General features: G+C 39.8%; 1 protein-coding gene across 4 annotated transcripts in view; it reads left to right on the top strand.

Annotated features, from left to right (window-relative positions):
- The window catches only part of LOC124722087 (protein lap1), a 152,130-nt gene that overhangs the window by 74,633 nt on the left and 57,896 nt on the right, over positions 1–19,601 (top strand). For all 4 annotated transcript variants that reach the window (XR_007006440.1, XM_047247285.1, XM_047247283.1 and 1 more), the window contains 2 exons: positions 6,270–6,395; positions 18,512–18,731. Coding sequence is in view for 3 of the 4 variants with exons in the window: in XM_047247285.1 (XP_047103241.1) it covers positions 6,270–6,395; positions 18,512–18,731 (346 nt within the window). In the remaining variant the exon portion in view is untranslated. The remainder of the gene's footprint in view (positions 1–6,269; positions 6,396–18,511; positions 18,732–19,601) is intronic.

Genomic DNA, 19,601 nt, shown 5'->3' with positions numbered 1-19,601 from the left:
AGATGCACCTTGTTGGTTATGAATCTGAAATCCACAGGTTTCTGATCTAGGGGATCATCAGTGCTTCCCATTCTGTGATAAGCTGTGTGCTTGCTTTATTGGCCATGGGTGGTCACGAAAGTGACGCATCATGTTGTATAGAGGATGGAAAATTTTGGTCTCATTGCCTGTATTGTAAAGGTGATAGAAACATCACTGTGACAAATTTAAATATGTGATGAATGAGTACCCAGGTAAAGTGTCCATAAGCTTACAATGTTTGTGATCTGCATCACAGTCTTTCTGTCACATGAGGCCCAGTCAGGGCAGAGTTTTTTTGTGTCTTCCTGCACTGCATTGGCCTATGGTGTACCCAGAACTACTACTTGTATAATATCTGAAGAGAGTAACAATGTCCCATATAAGTGGCACAAGAGAGCTGCAGAGAAAAAGAGAGAGAGAAAATTGGTGAACAACTCCATCAAACAAGTGACCTACAAGTGCTCGTTTTCCCTTAGGGGTTTAGGATACACTTTCTTGTGCTGTGTAATTGTAGCTCTTGACCTTGACCACTTCCTCAGTCCTAGCCAGACTAGGAAAGATGATACTTCCCTTGAAGTCACAGTAGGATTCCAGTTAAACCAGCTGTCTTAAGAAACTGCACATAAGAGGCCTATAGAAGGACAGTGAATTGATCGTTAGCTTTCATGAGTTTTAGAGATAAACAATTTTATTAACTGGTGCCAGTTTACATTCAGATAGCATCAGTCCATAATTGGCAGTTATACCCTGTAGGACAGTTACACTCAACTCTGTCTATGTGAAAATCACCTAGTAGGCATTTTTCTACTGTAACTTGTGTTGTAAATTTCTATTTGACCCACCTCCAAAGAAAACAAACTAATCTTGCAGGCTGTTCGGAACCAGAGTGATAATTATACAAATGTGTTGTCAGTAGTACATTATTTGTTAATAAATGTAGTGGGCTATTCAATACCACTGAGCAAGATGGTGCACTGGTTAGTACACTGGACAGAGTCCATTGGGAAGTTCACAGTTAAAATCTGCATCCACTTATCCAGATTTAGATTTTCCATGATTTCCCTGAATAACTTACAACAAATACCAGGATGGTTTCTTTGAAAAGAGCATGACTATTTTCTTCCCCAAACCAAGCTTGTGCTTTGTCTCTAATGATCTTATTGTTGACAGGATGCTAAATCCAGATCTTCCTTCCTTCTTATTACTATTAGAGCACAATTTTCTGTATAAAATTGCAGATTCCTATTGATAACCCACACTTTACTAACAAAACAGCAGATTCAATGATTTATCCTACCCAGGATGTAGAGAAGTCAGTCCCTAATGACTTCGATGTCCATGAGATGTTAAACCCTAATCTTCCTTACTTCAGAGAAGTAACTAATATATCTATTGAAGCTTTAATTAGTTTATTAACACTTTGGAGATAGGCCGCTTAGAAGAATACCGAGTGTATAAAACCAACCATTTATGCCCTTATTTAAAGTGTTACCGGCACATGTGTAATTCTTCGAGGGTAATACATACTGAAAAAAGACCAAGCTTTAAAATTTGTTTTTTCTGTTTACTTTAGTTCATTGATAGATTAAAAATTTTAAAATAATGATGACAAAGTATAATTACCCATCCAAACAAATAATGTGAGGCGAGTTATTGAGGAATTTCTTCTTCTAGAGCTTCCGAAATTCCTTGCTCACTCATTAAACAGGACATATTTGTAGCAGAATTACAGAAAACTGTAAAACCTAACAAGTACACACTCAAATTACTGCCATTACAATTATGTATGTTAATGTTTCTTTCGAAATAATTCCAGAAATTGATAACAGAAGGCAGCACAGTCAAGGGACAGATGGCAAGACATCCATACATTCTTCTCATATGCAGTGAACCCAGTTTTTGAGTGACAGATGGCTTGCACGTCGAGAAAGTCATGGCCTGACCCGTACTCAGACACAATCTTTTTAATACAAAGTTGTGGCTTGAGCTGTGTTAATTAAATGTTTCACTTTACTGTGTGGAACTTTGTGATCACTGCAATGATGTTCTCTGGCTCAGCTGCCTGAATCATGCCATGTTTTATTGTGAGCTGATGTGAACTAATTCTGAGTCTCTGTTTGCTTCTTACAATAATAAGCCCATACACTGTGCACTGCAGCTACAACTCATGAGCCCATGTTCATTACTGAAAAAGTTTTAAATCTCAGCTTGGTTTGCCCATGAAAACCTCTTACTAACATTTAAAAAATGTGAAATACAAAACCATATTACCTAAAACCTGACTGACGTACATCGTGTTTGTGGAAATGCTGGTGTGATGATAACTCCACCACAATGAGCTCAACCCTATATATTCCTGAGGATGACTACAGTTATCACGCTTTCATTAATGTGTATAACAAAAAATCGAAGGGTTTACATGCAGTTCATGTTCTTTGACATTAACATCTTATTTGACTATGCTTTATTTGTTGCTATACTTTATTAAATTGAGCATTAATTAACACTTCCAGCATTCCTTTTAACTCAAGTGTCATACTAAAGTTTTGTTAATGGAGAATACTTGGTGAAATATGAATAATGGAAGGAGTAAACAGTTGATGTGTTGAGTACTCAGGAAGCAAGACTGAAAATGTTGGTAAGCTTTTGGACTCTCTCTCTCTCTCTCTCTCTCTCTCTCTCTCTCTCTCTCTCTCTCTCTCCTGGCTGATGGCTTGGGGAGAGAGGTAGCGAGTGCCTGGGATAGGAGTGTGGCACCAGTGAGCTTATTCTGCCACAGGCAGGAAGAGCTGTGGTGCACAATGATGTGGAGGAATAGAGTGGGAAGGGGAGATCGAGCAGAAGAAAGAGGACGGACACTGCTGTGAGAGTAGAAGGGGCAAAAGAGGACAGGGGAGGGTCGGTGTGGGGGCATGGAGCTTGGTGTGGGACAGGAGCTACTGCAGATCGAGGCTAAGATGATTGTATACATATTCTGGCTCAATATAAATAATTTAAGTTTCATTGGAAATTTTTTGCATAGTATGTTGTAAGTCAATTTTCATAGAAATTGTGGTTTTTAAACAAAACTACAATAAGTATGTCTGCAGCTCGTGGTCTCCCGGTAGCGTTCTCGCTTCCTGAGCACAGGGTCCTGGGTTTGGTTCCCGGTGGGGTCAGTGATTTGCACCTGCCCTGAGATGATTGGGTGTTGTTGTGTTATCATCATCATCATCATCATCATCATCATCCATCCCCATTATGGTCGAAGGAAGGCAACGGCAAACCACCTCCATTAGGACCTTGCCTGGTACAGCGGTGCGGGTCTCCCGCATCGTTCCCCTACGCTCTGTCAAGAAGTATGGGACTTCATTTCCACAATAAGTATCATATATATCTTCATAATTTTTTTCTTTAACTTTTTAAAACAGCAGTGTTACATGAAAAAATGCATTTTTAGATTTGTTCTACTAATATTCTGAACATTAACCAGACATTAGCTATACAGATACAGCTTGTTATGCAAAGTTCATGACATCACCAAATGTTACTTAAATACACAGTGCTGTCCTTTGATATCAGGTGTACTATATTACCTGCTTCCATATCTGTTTGTGCACTGGCACTACCAGTCGCTTTTAATAACTGTGGTAGTAGTAACCACTCTGTTGACCGCATGCTATCCATTCTCTAAGTTACCTTCCTGCTGGTGTCATCTACTTCCTCTGCCAGCAGTTGCCATCATTGCTGGCACCTGCTTCTACCGCTGGAAGCATAGCGTAACATCTTCAGCAGGTTACGTTGTATGTTGGAATCTTTATGTTGGAAACATCTCTCCTGCAGGGCAACAAACATTTCTCTTGGTATGTTCACACGAGGAAACAGTAAATGTGTAGTCCTGCATTATTAATACTTGAAGGTTCACACAAATAAAATGAAATCATCATCATTGTTGGTGGATGAAACTTAGTATAGAACAACTGGCAGGAGTAACTTGCTATGGGACCTGAATATGGAAGAAGGTTTCCATAACTACACTTGATGTCATCTACCACTTTTGAATGACTGGCAAATATGGTAGCACCATTTGTTTTGAAAAAGACACGAATTTCAGGAAAAGAATTACAGACAACCCAAGACTCATTGTTACTTTTTGTTATTTGTCAACAGGAGACTCATTTTAGAGCCTTGCATATTTACTTCACATTTTGAAGCAAGCTATATCTCAAATAAATAGTATCTGGAATTTGTTGGGCACTGGTGGAAGTCCTGAAGGATTATGAAGAACATTGTTAAATATGCATATTATCTAATTATTCATTTGGTATGAGTTCTCACAAATCATCGAAAATTACTTCCAGAACAGTCTCATGAGAGGGCATTTACATGACTTGTTGATTCAGCTAACAGATCCACACCCACTGTCAGCTCCAAACTCTCAAAATAGTTGAGTTGTTCTTTTATGAGAACAGCATTGAGCTTTGCCATGGCCTTTGTTCTCTGCACATGTGGCAGTTTTTGTGGCATACATGCTGGCTGGAGCTGCCCCATTTGTCTGTATACTGATGATCCTGTTTTTTGGGAAGCAGCATAATAGGCCCCGTTATCTTGCTTCCCACCCACTTGTCTTACTTTCCTCAGTGGAGGAGACAAAGTAGAAGGGCTGGTAACACCCCCTTCGTTTTCTCCTTCTAGCAATTTTTCTAAAACCTGAAACAGTATTTACTTTTTCAGAAAAGACTGTAAATTTGACTGAAAACACCTGACGTGAAGTAGCATGTGTGTTCTGACAGATACTTTACTTCTCCCATTGTGTGGGATCAATTGATGGGAAGCATATAATCCTACAGTGCCCTGTTGCTAGTAGCAGCAGATTTTACAATTACAAAGATTCATTTATCATTATGATACTTGTGATTGATGCTTGCTACAACCTGTTGTACACACATATTGGCTGCTAAGAAAGCATTTTAGATGATGCTGTATTCAGGAACATGACCATAAGTGAACTGAATCACAAAAAGAAACTGAATTTGCTATAAACTGAATGCTTACCTGGAGGGACAAAGCTGTACCATATGTTTTCATGGCGGATTATGCATTCCCTTTACAGGCAAACTTTATGAAACCAAGCCATGGGAGACATGTTCAGGGTTCAAAAGAAAGAGTTATTAATTACTGGTTGTGTAAGGATATAATAGTTGTAGAGAATGCATTTGGTATCAAAGCTTTGGTTTTTCATGTCTCCTGGAAAATCTATGTTGTTGTGGCAACCTGAGATGGCATGAACTGTCACCTGTACAACTGTGTCTCCATGATTTCTTAAGGCAATAAATCCCACAAGGAAGCATCAACTCATATGATTTTCAGACAAATGAGTTGATCCCAGGCACGTGGGGATTAGCTGACACTGCATCAGTTTTTACTACACCCCCAGGATATACCATGGATGGCTAGTAACACAAACAAATAAATTCGAGACGAGTTTGTAAATAATTTATAAGCCCACAAGGGCATGTACTGTGGCAAAATAACTATGGATGAATGTTTCTGCACAGTATAAAATACAAGTAAAGAGAAGCAAGTGTAATTTTTGTACCTCTTTGTCCACAGTGTCTCTAGTTTCCTTTGGCTTGTGAGCATCATCAAGAAATTGTAGGAGTGGGTAACTGAACCAATTTGGTTTGTACACAGTGTCTGCACCACTGTCTGATGTTTTGCTCTTTTCGTGTTGATACACAACAAGAGACCATATTCTCTTTTCTTAGCAGTGTTTGTCAGTACCAGATGTAGCAGCAGTTCTCTACAGAGCATCTCGTTTTTTACTGCTCTTGGACTGCTTGTATATTCTGCAACTGACTTTACAATCTGCATATGCCCTGTCTCAAAATTATAAATGAAAATCACAGAACTATGGATGTTCTCCAGTATTATTTATCGTGTTAACAATCTTTTGCCTCCAGATTATGGAGGAACAGGACTAGTTACACAAAAGTAATTGTGATTCATACAAAAGTACATGTCATAATGGTCTATCAGAGAAACATACAGCTGAGAAACATGGTTCCTATTTGGAATAATTATTTTTTTCTGGATTAAGGGTTGTTTTTAAAACTTAAATCTTTCTTTTGCATGAGTAAAATTACCAATGAGCATTTTATCCATGTGCTGCATTTGTGAGAACTTTCAGGTTCCATGTAATCTTGACTTTGAACATATTTTTAGTAAGTAGCCAATTTTGTATGTTACTAGTTTGATTTAATTTTCAGATAATTGGCAATCTGAAAGACCTTGTTCACTTCGATGCCAGTGGCAATAACATAAAATGGATAGCATCTGAAATAGGACACTGTACAAAGCTTGTTGATCTGACACTATCATCAAATGAAATAAAGGTAAAAAAATATTTAGGTTCAGGTAAATGGAAACTGTATTTTATTCTTTATGAGATTAAATCAGAAAAGCAAGGGACCAAACCATTTGAGTCGTGCTGCTACAAACAAGTACAAAAGAATTATAATGTAATGAAGATTCTAGTCATGCAAATGGACAGCCATTAAGATGACAATATTTGACTTACTTTATGATAGGCATATGAATCTTTGTAAGATTAAAGAAAAACAGACAATATTATTCATTGTGTAATTTGCGCTGGAGTTAGTCGTGATCATATTATTAAATAAAACTTTCCTTATGATAGAACTATAACCTACATGTAAGCGCAACAAGGAGATTTGTAATAAGTTATTGTAAAATGATAAGTTTTGTTGTAAACTAAAATTTAAGATTTTTAGAAAGAGCAAATACTTTTGAGATATTACTTCTTAATCTGAACTACTTAAAGTGGATGAAATGTGTACCTGTGGTGATGCCACCTACAAATACTGCAACGGTCATTGAGTAAATACAAAAAACGGAACCTATAAAATCTGCACAATATACTGTTATTTTAATTACATAGTTTTAATGATGAAGAACTTTTTTTTAAAGAAGAGTAAACTACCATGGTCTGTTTATTACTGTATTTATCTTTTGTGGTATCTACACAATGGCACAAAAGCCAAAATAAAGTACTATGATAAAAGTTCTTAGACCAATAACATGTCATATCTGTTCAGGCAGTCCAAAGCAGGTAAACAAGACTGACTCCTGCTTTTAAATACGTGCCTGAGTGAACTAATATATTACTGCTAAGCAGATCCGTCATATCTAAGTGGATTTTCCCCCACAGCTCAAATATTATGATGAATTTGTTGAATATGGCACCATGATTTCCATCTCGTTTGTCATTCATATTTTTTATTCTTGTTAAATTAGCAGTTTTCCAAGTGATTTTACAGTTTACACCAGAAACTTTCTATTTTTAGTGCTTTTGTATTAACATTTTTGGATTTTGCAATTTGACTTATTATGTTGACTCATTTGTTAATACCATTGATATATCAAATGCTGTCAGTTCATTTAAGTGGCATAGTGGTTAAGGCACTGGACTCACATTCAGGAGGTGCAGGCTTTGAATTTCTCTTTGGTTAGTCAGATTTAGGTATTCCTTGATTACCTGTATTGATAAAGACAAATGCCGGCATGGTTCCTGTGAAATGAACACTGCTGATTTACCTCCCCACCCTTGTCCAGTCTGAGCATGTGCTATGATTCTCATGACCTCCTTACTGTGGAGAGATTAAGCTCTATCTGCCTTCCCTAATTCTTAAAGTAGTCAAATTGAATGCATTCCAGAATGAAACGAAACAACAGACTCTTTGTGACTGAATCACTTCTTTGTAACTAAGTCTTATTAAAGCTTGTACTTCAGTGATATTACTTATGGTTCAAATAGTTTGGCATTACATTTGCATGCTTTCTGGGCACACTTTGAAAAATGGGCAGCCTTAGTTTCTGACATAATCATATCGTCAACACAATTCTTATGTTTGAGTAATAAGAGTGTGTTTCAGCATCTCAACTTTAGATGCATTTTCTCGTGTAGGAACATTTAAGGTATTTACGTGAAGTATAATCATATTTTGGAATTAATAGTTCTTACTTTCCATGCTTGCAAAGAGAAATTGGAAAGAAATTCCACATTATGCACGGCACACTTTGTTTATTTTCATTTTACCCATACATGTTTCAGCACTTTTTGTGCTATCTTCAGTGGGTTTTTGTTAATTATTATTATTCGTTGTGAAAATTTTTGTGAGTGGATAACATATTGTGAAGATGCTCAACTCTATTTCTGTACAGTGTGTTTCTAAAATGAATGTAAAAAACGAGAGGGCTGTTAGAATGGGTCATAACAAGCAACTTTCCTGTAGTAACCCATGTCAACATCCCTTAGCATTCAGCACTACATGTCATTTAGCAGGGTCACATGCCACCAGGAAGGGAGACACACAACTCGCCATCCAAGTCAAAATGGTAGCAGGTATTCTGGACAGGACAACACCACAAGGCATCCTGCAGCATTTGCTGGGATTCCAACATGCATTTGGCAGCTAAGGTGCCTGTCTGATACAATATCACACAGAGGGCTGCACATGTGCATGCTGGAGAGTCTGATTTGCCCTGTGTCAGTGTGTCAACAAATGGGGGCACTCTTGTGTTTGGTACTGTGCAGAGCAGACAGGAAATGAGTGATTTTCTTGGTAGGAAAGGGCAGACATGCACTGTATTGTGGGGCAATGGATGAAAATGCTCTCACAGTGCTCTGTGGTCACTCAGCGGTTTCCGAATTGTCAAGTGCCAGATCCACACATGTTCATTGCCATCCCTTGATCCCTAAGAGACAGGTGCACTTGAGGTGAATTGCCTACTTACAAGTTATTGTAATGGTGCATGTGCATTTAAGTCCTACATCAAAACCCAATGCATTCGTTTTGTGATGCAGATGTGAAGGCGGGACAGACGTGGTTGTTAACACACAGTGTGTGCACCAGAGTTTAAAGAAGAACTGCAAAAAACACATCTTAGAATGGTCTGCAATTTGTGTCACAGGAGTTTGGAGACTTTGTCATTTGCAGAGGTATTCAGCACCTGATTACCATCCTGTTTCACCTGCTGTCTAACTCTATGGTGGACCACTTCATGCATACATTTGAGACCCATATGAAGAAGTCCATGTTTGCCTCATCCCAAGATGATGGACAGTTGAGTTTTTTGGCTACATAGTGGGCAATACTGCTTAATGGGTGTAGTCCGTTGGAACTTGTGCATGGGCACCAAAAGCATGGTATTTTGGATCTGTTGCACTCAGAGTTGCTTGCCCCGGACTGTTGTGGTCTGCCGTGTTTTCCTCACAGTGCTGCTGCTTGGGCCCGATTTTTTGGATGGAAGCAGGGATGGCTGCTGGGTGTATGCAAGTCAGGAGCAGCTGATCTGTCACTCCAACCAGTAGCAGGTGTGACATGTTATAACCTTGACAGCACCGCCTCAAATCAGATGGACAACAGGGTCAGATGTGGCATTGTTCTGGTGGAGGTTTTGCTCATCTGGGGTTCACTTCCCCGGGCTTGCAGTCAACCTGCCATCGGCTAGTATAGTCATAATTGTGTCAACATTGGCAATTATGTGGTGTTGTCACACTTGGATGGCTAGTGAGAATAAAATAAATGGGTATAAGCTATTCCACTGTCTGGTGTGTGTGGAATGAAGATGATTAGCACCCTTACCATCTTCAGAAAGTTGAAGCCCTTAACCCAGAAGATTTTCTGTGTCTCATTGGCTTCTGACATTGGTTTTTGCAGAAGTGTGCCCTTCGACCCGAATTCCCACACATTGTCCTTTTTATGGATGAGGCATCCTTTACAAGGGAAGGTGTGTTCAACAGCCATGATCAACACGTGTGGGCATAGTAAAATCCACACACCACCTTTGTTCGTGGTCAACAAGAGTGCTTTACCATCAACATTTGGGCTGGTTTGCTAGGCGATAATCTGATCGGTCCATGCATGATTCGCTGCCCAGCCCCGCTTCCCACCCAATGTCTGGATGCAAACAGACACTTAATCTTCTTAAGGAACACTGCCAGAGTTATTTTAACATGTCCCACTCACTGTGCAACAGTGTATGTGATACCAGCATGATGGTACATCAGTGCATTTCACTCATGCAGTGGAAAATCATTTGGATGAGAACTGGATAGGATGCAGTAGACCAGTGTCATGGCCTACACATTTACCCAAATTGATGCCCCTTAATGTTTCATCAAGACAGATGAAGAGTTGACAGTGTGAATTATTGCAGCCTTTAATGCAATCCCCAGTTCGCCAGGGGTGTTCGAAAGAGTGCGACGATCATTGCATGGTGTGCCATCAAGCAGAAGGACGTTATTTCGAGCAGTTTGTGTAGCTGTTTGAAAATATAGGTCATGAAACATCAACCCAACCTCTCTTTTACCCCACTGCCACAAAGAAATTGAAAATGTTGCCCTGCAGACCTGCTATTGAGTTGATTCAGATTATGGGTTTTATGGCTACCTTCCTGGCAATGCACGATGCTGTTAAGTGATGCTTAGTGGTGAACACTAAGGGATGCAGACTTGGGTTGCTGTGTGATAGTTGCTTATTATGAACCACTCTGTCATCCCTCTAATATTTTATATTCATTTTAGAAACAATCTGTATACAAAGGAGTGATAATTGGGTGTGTAGTATATACATTAGTATACATCCATAGCCAAAGATACTTATTACATAGTTATGCCATAAACTATGTATGTTAAGACTTAGGCCTAAAATATTAATTTGTAAAATAAGAATTATATTTTGCTTCATGTTGAGCTATCAGTTTTTTCAAACTGAAAATCTCTCATTGAGGAAGGTGTCAAATGTCTGTGGTGAACAGACTGAGAAATTCTTGCCTGGGTGCTGTTAATGTGGTCTGTGAGTGTTGTGAATTCTCCATCTTCCACAAGATAATAAAAGTCTTTGACTGCTAAATATACTGCCAACAATTCAGGACTGTAGATATAATAGTGACGTGTGTCAGTGAGAGACCAGGACAATATTATAAGTAGTTCAGACGTTACTTTTGCAGGTGGTGTAATGAAGCACCTCTAATGCAGTCAGGAGTATCAACCATCAAAATTAAGGGAAGAACTGTTGAGGGATGAGTAAGCTGAATTGCTTTAGATAGTTCATCTTTTAGCTTCTTGAATAATTTTTCTGCTATTTCAGTCCGTGGAATAGGGCAGTTGTCCTTTTTCGTTGTATTTTTTCACAGTTTAAACAAAGGTTGCTGGGTTTCTGTTGTATGTGTAGAATTTCACTAGCCCTAAAGAAAGACGTATTATGCTACTGTTTTACAACGAGGTATGTCTTTGATTATTTTCTCCTTTTATTCTCACTACCCACCCAGGTGTGACAACACCACAGAATCGCCAATGTTGACACAATTGTGACTGTACTTGCCAATGGCAGGTTGGCTGCAAGCCTGGGAAAGTGAACTCCAGAGGAGCAAAACCTCCACCAGAACAATGCCACATCTGACCCTGTTGTCCTGCTGACTTGGAGGCGGTGCTGTCAAGGGTCTAACATGTCACACCTGCTACTGGTTGGAGTGACGGATCAGCTGCTCCTGACCTGCATATACCCAGCAGCCATCCCTGCTTCCATCCAAAAGATCAGGCGCAAGCAGCAGCACTGTGAGGAAAACACGGCAGATCACAACAGTCCGGGGCAAGCAACTTTGGGTGTAACAGATCCAAAATACCATGCTTTTGGTGCCCATGCACAAGTTCCAACGGACTACACCCATTAAGCAGTGTTGCCCAGTATGTAGCAAGAAAACTCGACTGTGCATCATCTTGAGATGAGGCAGACGTGGACATCTTCATTTGGGTCTCAAACGTATGCATGAAATGGTCCACCACAGAGTTAGACGGCAGGTGAAACAGGATGTTAGGTGCTGGATACCACTGCAAATGCAAAAGTCTTCAAACTCCTGTGACAGAAATTACGGACCATTATCAAATATGAGAGTCCAGGGGCAGCCCTAAATGGCAAAAATGACTATCAACTTGTGACACCGACGATAATGTGGAGGACAGTTTGGTGATGTATAGGAAATTTGACAATGCATCAATCACCAATGACAGCATGGTTCCCAAAAAAAGGACCTGCAAAGTCGACATGCACACTGTCCCAAGGGTGCTCCAGGATTCACCAAGGGGAAAAAATGACATGGCTAGACAGTCTGGTTTTGTGCACAAGCCATGCAAGTCCACACAGAATGTCCAGTACTGTTGTTTATCATGGCCAGTAGATGTGATGATGTACTGAAGCATTCATACGAGTTGTACCCCAAAGCGACACATGCAGCAACTGAGTTTGTGAGGACGCAGTGCAAGAGGGACAACCAATCGACAGTTTTGCTAGTCCATGGCGAGCATGAGGACCCCCTGGACTACAGTGAGTCGATCACATGTGAGAAAAAATGTATGTCATGGTGGAGGTGCCTCCAAGAGAGCACACGTAGGCCACCCCACCTGGACAGCTGAAACGATTTTCCGAAGAAGCAGTTTGCCAGCCTTGGTGTCTGAGATCTTCTATGCCATTAAAGGAAAAATCCATCAAAATGTGCTGCAAGTCATCATACAAGGTGAAAACGAGAACTCCTGGTTCGGTCCCACTGGTAATTGTGACCATGCGTACACATTTGCATGCTGGGCAGTTGACACAATCAAGTGTTATAACAATAATTACTGAAAAATAGCGCCCTTCTCTACAGTTGGTCCGTGGTCCTATCCAGTAGCTTGGAATGAAGACTGAATAAGGAAACTATTGGCTTGTGATGGTGATGAGTAAGAACTTCTCCCCATTCGAGAAAGAGCGAAACTTTTTGATTGCAAAAACGATAGCCAGTGCCTCCTTTCCCATCTGTGGATAATTATGTTACACCACAGAAAGTGCTTTCAGTGCATAAACAATGGACTACCCGGTGTCATCCGGGTTCTGATGCGGTGTGACTGCACAAATGCCATACTGGGGTGCATCACAGGCCCGAGTTAATGGTTTACCACACCTATATAAGCCAAACAGGGAACGAACCCCAAACACTGCTTAAGGGACTGAAAAGCCTTTTGACATTCCACAGACATGACAGATTTGTCACCCTTTTGGTGAAGCCAATTAAGAATGGCTAATGCTGGTGTCCTGGGGAATGAGTGTAGCGTAATATGAAATCTTGCCAAAAAGGTATTGGAGCTCTTTCTGGTTCTTGGGCACCAGCAAGTTGACAATGTCTTTCACATGCTCATCCACGCAGATGAGGCCGTCTTTGCTAAGCACATGACCTCAAAATGCAGCTTTGGGGGGAAAAAACTATTTTTCCAGCTTGCAACAAAGGCTGTTCTCCAGAAGATGTTAGAAAACTGCCTGTAGTCTGTGTAAATGCTCCTCTCGCATGGAACCTGTGACCCATATGTCATTGAGGTAGCTTACACAACAAAGATTGCCTTGAATGAACTACCCCAAATTGATAAATTCTAGTCGCTGAGCGGATTCCAAAATGCAAATGATTAAACTGATAAAGCCCAAAGGGGTTGTTAAGCACTAAGAAATGCAGAGAAGTTGTGGTCCAATGGCAACTGGAGGTGTGTGTCGCGCAAGTCGATATGTGAAAAATACTGCCCTCCCCGACAACTTTGTCAACTACTCCTCCAGCTGCGTCATCAGATACAAATCCATGAAATATTGTGCCTTGAACATCTGTTTAAAAATGCCGCAAAGGCGCACAGTGTGTCTGGTTTCTGAACTGCCACCAAAGAGGTGGCCAACTGACTCAACAAAATAGAAGACATGATGCTGAGGTCCTGCCAACAGCCTTGACCTTGTTGCGCATCATGAAGGAAATGGCATGGGGGCAACAAAATTTAGTTATTGCAGGTGGCTTAAGGGAAGCGTGTACCTTGAAATTTTCTGCTTGGCCCAAGGTGTTCTCAAACAACTGTAGTAAAGAGTCCAAATCTTGAAAGGTGGACTTGATGAGACCCTAAATGTGCTTCATAAACTCTCTGGAAACCAAAAACAGAAAAGGCATTTAAACAAAAAATATTTTGCTTCAGTGGCGAATTCACCACTAGCAGCATAAGTTGCCTTTCCACAGTCTTATGATGTGGAGAGATGGAGGATTTCCCCCCTCAAAGGAATACATTGTTTTCTATAAGACACAACATGATGTAGTGATATTTGCAATGCAGGGCAGCCCAAAAGCTTCTGTGTATCCAAGTTAATTAGGCTGACCTGTAGAGGACTGGTGCACGGCACACAGAAACACGTAATAGACACACTTAACATTAGCTTTTGAACTCTCTGTTTTTTTTTTTCTAGTAAGAGTACACACATTCACACACACAACCACAGACACTCAAATGTACGTGTTTCCGAGCATCACGCACCAATCCTCTATAGCTAAGTGGTTGCCTTTCCCTTATTTTACATTTTTTCATCCAGGAATTTCCATTATTGTTATTAATTAGTCTAACTTTCATTCTTATATTTACCTGTGAAACTCAGATGGTCGCTCATCCTTTACCGACAACAGCAGAATATGGTGGGGCAGTGCTTGTGGGGTGTCATAGGCAGCCTCCGAGTCCAGGCCTCTGACGACTATCTTGCAGCTCGCTGGCTGTCACAAACAGTTGCTAAATGACATTTTTTGTGTCAGACCCCACATGTGGCCTCCATGTATGGGCAGTCCTGTTGAACATGTACCAAATGACAATCTGAGCAGGACCACTGGCTTGCCTACTGAGCGAAAACAGGTGTGGAAAGAGACTGACACAAAGAACCTGAAAAACATCACGAGTGAGGATTACGACACCTCAGTTTACACATACTCAATGAGCCTGACATGGGTGACAATGGGCAGCACTGTAACGTTACCGCACTTGAGTTATCAACATGTGTCATGTCAGTGGAAGATATGGTTGCCTGGCTCACCGCACGGGGTACCGGGAAGTTTTTACTGTGCATGTCTAACTTTGCCACCTGCCAATTGTCAGAAAGTTTTTCCTTTGCCACTGCTATAATATCAAATGATCCAGCAATCTTAGCAACATTGGCTAAAGAAGGGTAGGACAAAGCCAATGCCATAGTTTGTACCTCCGGGTCAAGTGTTAACCATATGATTGTATTCCTAATTAGTGAGTCCACATACAAGGTAGCACACTGGGGCCACTTAAACCAACAGTAGTGTGAGACCTTGTGGGTCAGCAACCCACACCACATATGACTGCCCGGGGCACTTGTGGTGTTGGTTAAACTGTAAATGTGCGGCCAACATGTGTGTTTGATGACCAAAATACTGTGTGAGCAACGAACAGAGGTCACCAAAGTTAAGTTCTTCCGATTCTGTACAACCTCCTATAATCCCCAACTGCTGGACAATAACAAGGCAGCCTTATCAACTGGACTGATGATACGTCTTACCTGGCAGTACAGCAAGAATGGGTGCATGTAATTCTCTCACCTTTCCATTGAAGTCGGTGAATGGGGTCATGGGACAACATGGCATGGATATCAAGTAATTGTGCATTATGTTTGGGCAGTTCCTGCATCTGCTCCAGCTTTTGGAGGTAAAACTACTACTGCTAGCATTGCAAAAGCACCGGGTCTGTGGTGGCCATGATTTAACACTGCTAAGAACGAAAAGCGTCACACACATAAGAACTTTCTACATTGGCACTTAGTCACCACTTAGTATCTGCATAGGCATGACAGTTCTGCGGAATTGTAAGTCAGCACAAATGTAACTGTACTATGTTGGGTTGATTACAAGCCCGGATAGCTGAACCCTATAAGAGGCAACAAATGTCGATGTGCAGGTCAATCTACAGGAGAGCAGAGACTCTGAACACCATGTGCAGAACAAGCATGGAGGGAAACACAACACACGACCGGGGCAAGAGACTGACATCTGACCACACGGAAACAGACCACTGCATGGGGCAAAGGCACGGTCCGTGGCCATTCAAATTAGCATTAGAACTACTGGGCTATGTGTGTTGTCACTGGCATGTAAACACCTAGGTCAGTGGCTCTGTCCACACACTGTCCGTGAGAGCATTCTGTACTATTCCACTGCAATAACCACACCAGCTCTTCTGTATACCTCTCAATGTCTGCTGATGGGAGTACTAAATATTATAAATGTGAAAGTCGTTGGTGTGACACATGATAACCCAAGAATGATATCTCTTTCTTGCCAAAAGTGCATTATCCTGTGTTAAATTTAAGTGATATTGACCCAGCCACTCGAAAAGCTGTTGCATATTTGTTAAAAGTTCTTCCTCTGATGCTGAAGCCACTAGAATATCATTGAAGTAGGAATACACATAAGGCAAATAATGCAAAATGCTATGATGGGGAATGTTGTGCTGCATTGTTTAGACCAAATGGCATTTTCAAAAATTTGGAAGTCCAAGTGGTGTAATCACAGTTGGTTTAATCACATTTTCTGATGCAACAGTAATGTGGTGGTAAGTTTGAATACGGTCAGTTTAAGAGAATATATTTCTGTTTGAGAGATGACAGTTGAAATCTTGTAAATGAGGTATTGGGATTAGCCTGTCTCCATGACAGCATTTAAAACTTGATAATTTCCACAGTGACACCAAGTTCCATCTTTCTTTGAAACAAGTTTGAGAGGACTAGATTTGGTCTTTTAGAAAGACAAGATATTCCAAGGTTAATCAACTCTAGAAATTCTAATTCTGCTTTAACTAATTTTTGTTGGTTATAAGCATCTGGCTTGTGCATGCACAGGAGGTCCGGTAATTGTGATCATGTTTTGAACATTAACTTATTAGGTTTCTCTATGAGAAGGTTAAGACATATCTTTAGCAGACTCCTGATATTTGTGCTGTGCACCAATCAGAATCACTAAACTGCCAGTAGGTACTTCCGCAAAGCCTGTGCTAGCGATTAGAGCTCGTTGGTCAAGCAACTTTTTGGGCTTTATCAAGCAACAGAGCATATTAGCTCAAAAACTCAACACCAGTGATTGGCTGATAAACATCTGCAAGAAGAAATGGCCATAGAAATCTTCTTTGAAGGTCTGTTTTCAGACTCGGTACGTGTTCACCATCTGGGCATGTTTATTACATAACCATTTGCAGCTTAGTGTTGCTGTTTCGGAATTTTTTTGCGATCTAGTACTGTTTTTGGCAGTATGGAAACATCAGTTCTGGAATCACCTAAAAATTGAAGATTTTTTGTGTCAATTATGAATAAACAACGGGACAATTTAGCCTCCTGACTCTGTACCATGTCAAGTGGGAAGCATTTTAGGTCTCCATGTGGGCCCTAGCAGACGGTCAAGAAACAAATGAGCATGGTGGTGTGCGTTTCTTCATACTCTGCTTGAATTTATAATTGTATCGACGAGAAAACCTGTGATCTTGAGATAGTGGTGAAACAGTTTTGGTACTATATATAAACTGACTGAGTGTCGTGTTCTCATAAGAGACTTTGTTAGCTATAGAAACCATTGCATCTAGACTTACATCTTGATTAGCTGCTAGGATAGAATGTTCATTGGTTGGTAGTTGTTGAAGGAGTACAGTTCTTAAAAAAATCATTGCTTAATTGTGTTCTAATAAAAGAGCACTTCTCTGTAAGCAAAGCAGATGGTTTTTGTCTCCTTGTTCTACCTCAGTTAGCAATTATTTTACTTTATATGACTGATTCCTCAAATTCTGAGGAGTCGGGGTTTTAGGTTTGTGTATGAGAAAGCAGACAAATATTATATGGAATCAGAAATTGGGCATCCCTAATGACTCAGTGTCGATGGGGCATTGTACCCTAATCTTCCTTCCTTCCGAAATTAGCTCAGCAACTTTGCTATCTAGTGGTCATGAAATGCAGTGATGTTCTGTCATATCGTTTCTTGTATTTGTGATAACAAATTGAGGTTCCGCTTCTAAAAACCATATTTTTCTCATTTTCCCACCAGAAAGATCACAGCCTTAAATTGATACAGTAAATTTGAATAATGTTTGTGATTTTTAAATACTCGTCTCTAATTTGTGTCAACAGTTGTGGTTCTGGGTAAAATAACTATTTATTTAGCACCACTTTTTGTTACACAGAACAGCAGCACAAAACTATAATGAATGCACATATCTTTTAACAATAATATTGCAGTGGATAGACAGTAACAAAGAACTATATAATCAAATGTGTATTCATACTTTGTCATATTTTGTTACATCATTTGTGGTTACAGTGACATGTCTTCAATACTACCACATGTTTCCATACAACATGCTCAAATATTTTATTAAATGTCATTGACTGAATTACTAAACTAGGAGTTAGAGATATATCCTATAGTGTTGTCTTGTTTTGTATACACTGTGTGATAATAACAATTTATAGTCGTAAATGGTTACACTGAGGTAAAATGTCAGTGAATTTATTGTTTGAGATTACCTATTCAAATTGTGCTATATGTGAACTGTGTTTTTACCTGTTTTCATTAACACAACTCTTACATGAACCTTAATTTTTAGACTGTCCCTGAAACCCTTGGGAATTTGAAGGCTTTAGTCACCCTCAAATTAGATGACAATGAACTTGTAGGATTGCCAAACAACATGGGCAAATTATCCAGTTTGGAAGAGCTGATTGTGAGTCAAAATGATTTAACAATGCTTCCAGCTTCAATTGGACTTCTGAGGAAGCTTCACATTCTGAATGTAGATGATAACATTTTACAAGAACTTCCACCAGGTAATGTTGTGAAGGAATTTAAGTAAATCTTATTTAATGCTAATTAATGAAAATTAATGTCTCAACTACTCCCTGTTTCACTCCTCACACCACTTTTTCATGAAGTTGTATCTGTAATTGAATGTGAATTCTCCCTGTGAGTCTTCCTCTTCCAAAACACTAAAGTTTATTTGTAAACTCATTGTGTTTTATGTAGTTATAAAATCTGTTCAAGTAAGCCTCCATATTTTCTGCTGTCCTGTGGACACATAGTCCAAGGCTACAGAATTCATTTCATGACTGTGAGAATATTATAACAAGTACAGTCTGTTCTGTTTTTATAGTATACACTGAATATTTTATGATATATGAAAAATGTTAAGAATTTATTCAGATGTTTAGTGAAGCACTAATCACACATTTTAATATGTTAGATGGACAGGCAGTTTCATTGAGTGCAGACTGTAGCTATCGGCCATTTTAGAAAACGATGCTCAAGCTGTCAGTCACGTCGCAGCTATATGATGAAGGGCATTTAATCTTTAGGTATGGGTCTCCACTGTCTCTATGGCATATTTTGTGGACCTTTCTCCAAGGGGAAGTACTTGTTTTTAGTTCTCTTTTCTTCCGTTGATTGGGCTTACTGTATAGTTACTTTTAACTTTACTTACGTATTGGTGTTCTAAAGTTATGACCTGGGTGCTTATGACCTCAGTTTGTGTTTGAGCTCTAAAACAAAAGAAAAAGAAGTGCAACAGGAGAAATTTTGATTAGAGACAGTGCACATTTTTTGCCATTTACATTTTCCTTTTCTCTTGGGAACCTGTTAAAAATAAAGTCTACAGAACAATACACTACTTTTTGTTTGTTGGTTTAGGAAGCAAAATTGTG

Source organism: Schistocerca piceifrons, chromosome X (genome assembly GCF_021461385.2).
Source record: "Schistocerca piceifrons isolate TAMUIC-IGC-003096 chromosome X, iqSchPice1.1, whole genome shotgun sequence".
Classification (NCBI taxonomy): domain Eukaryota; kingdom Metazoa; phylum Arthropoda; class Insecta; order Orthoptera; family Acrididae; genus Schistocerca; species Schistocerca piceifrons.
The sequence above is the reverse complement of the archived record's forward strand: the minus strand, read 5'-3'. Positions and strand labels throughout refer to the sequence as shown.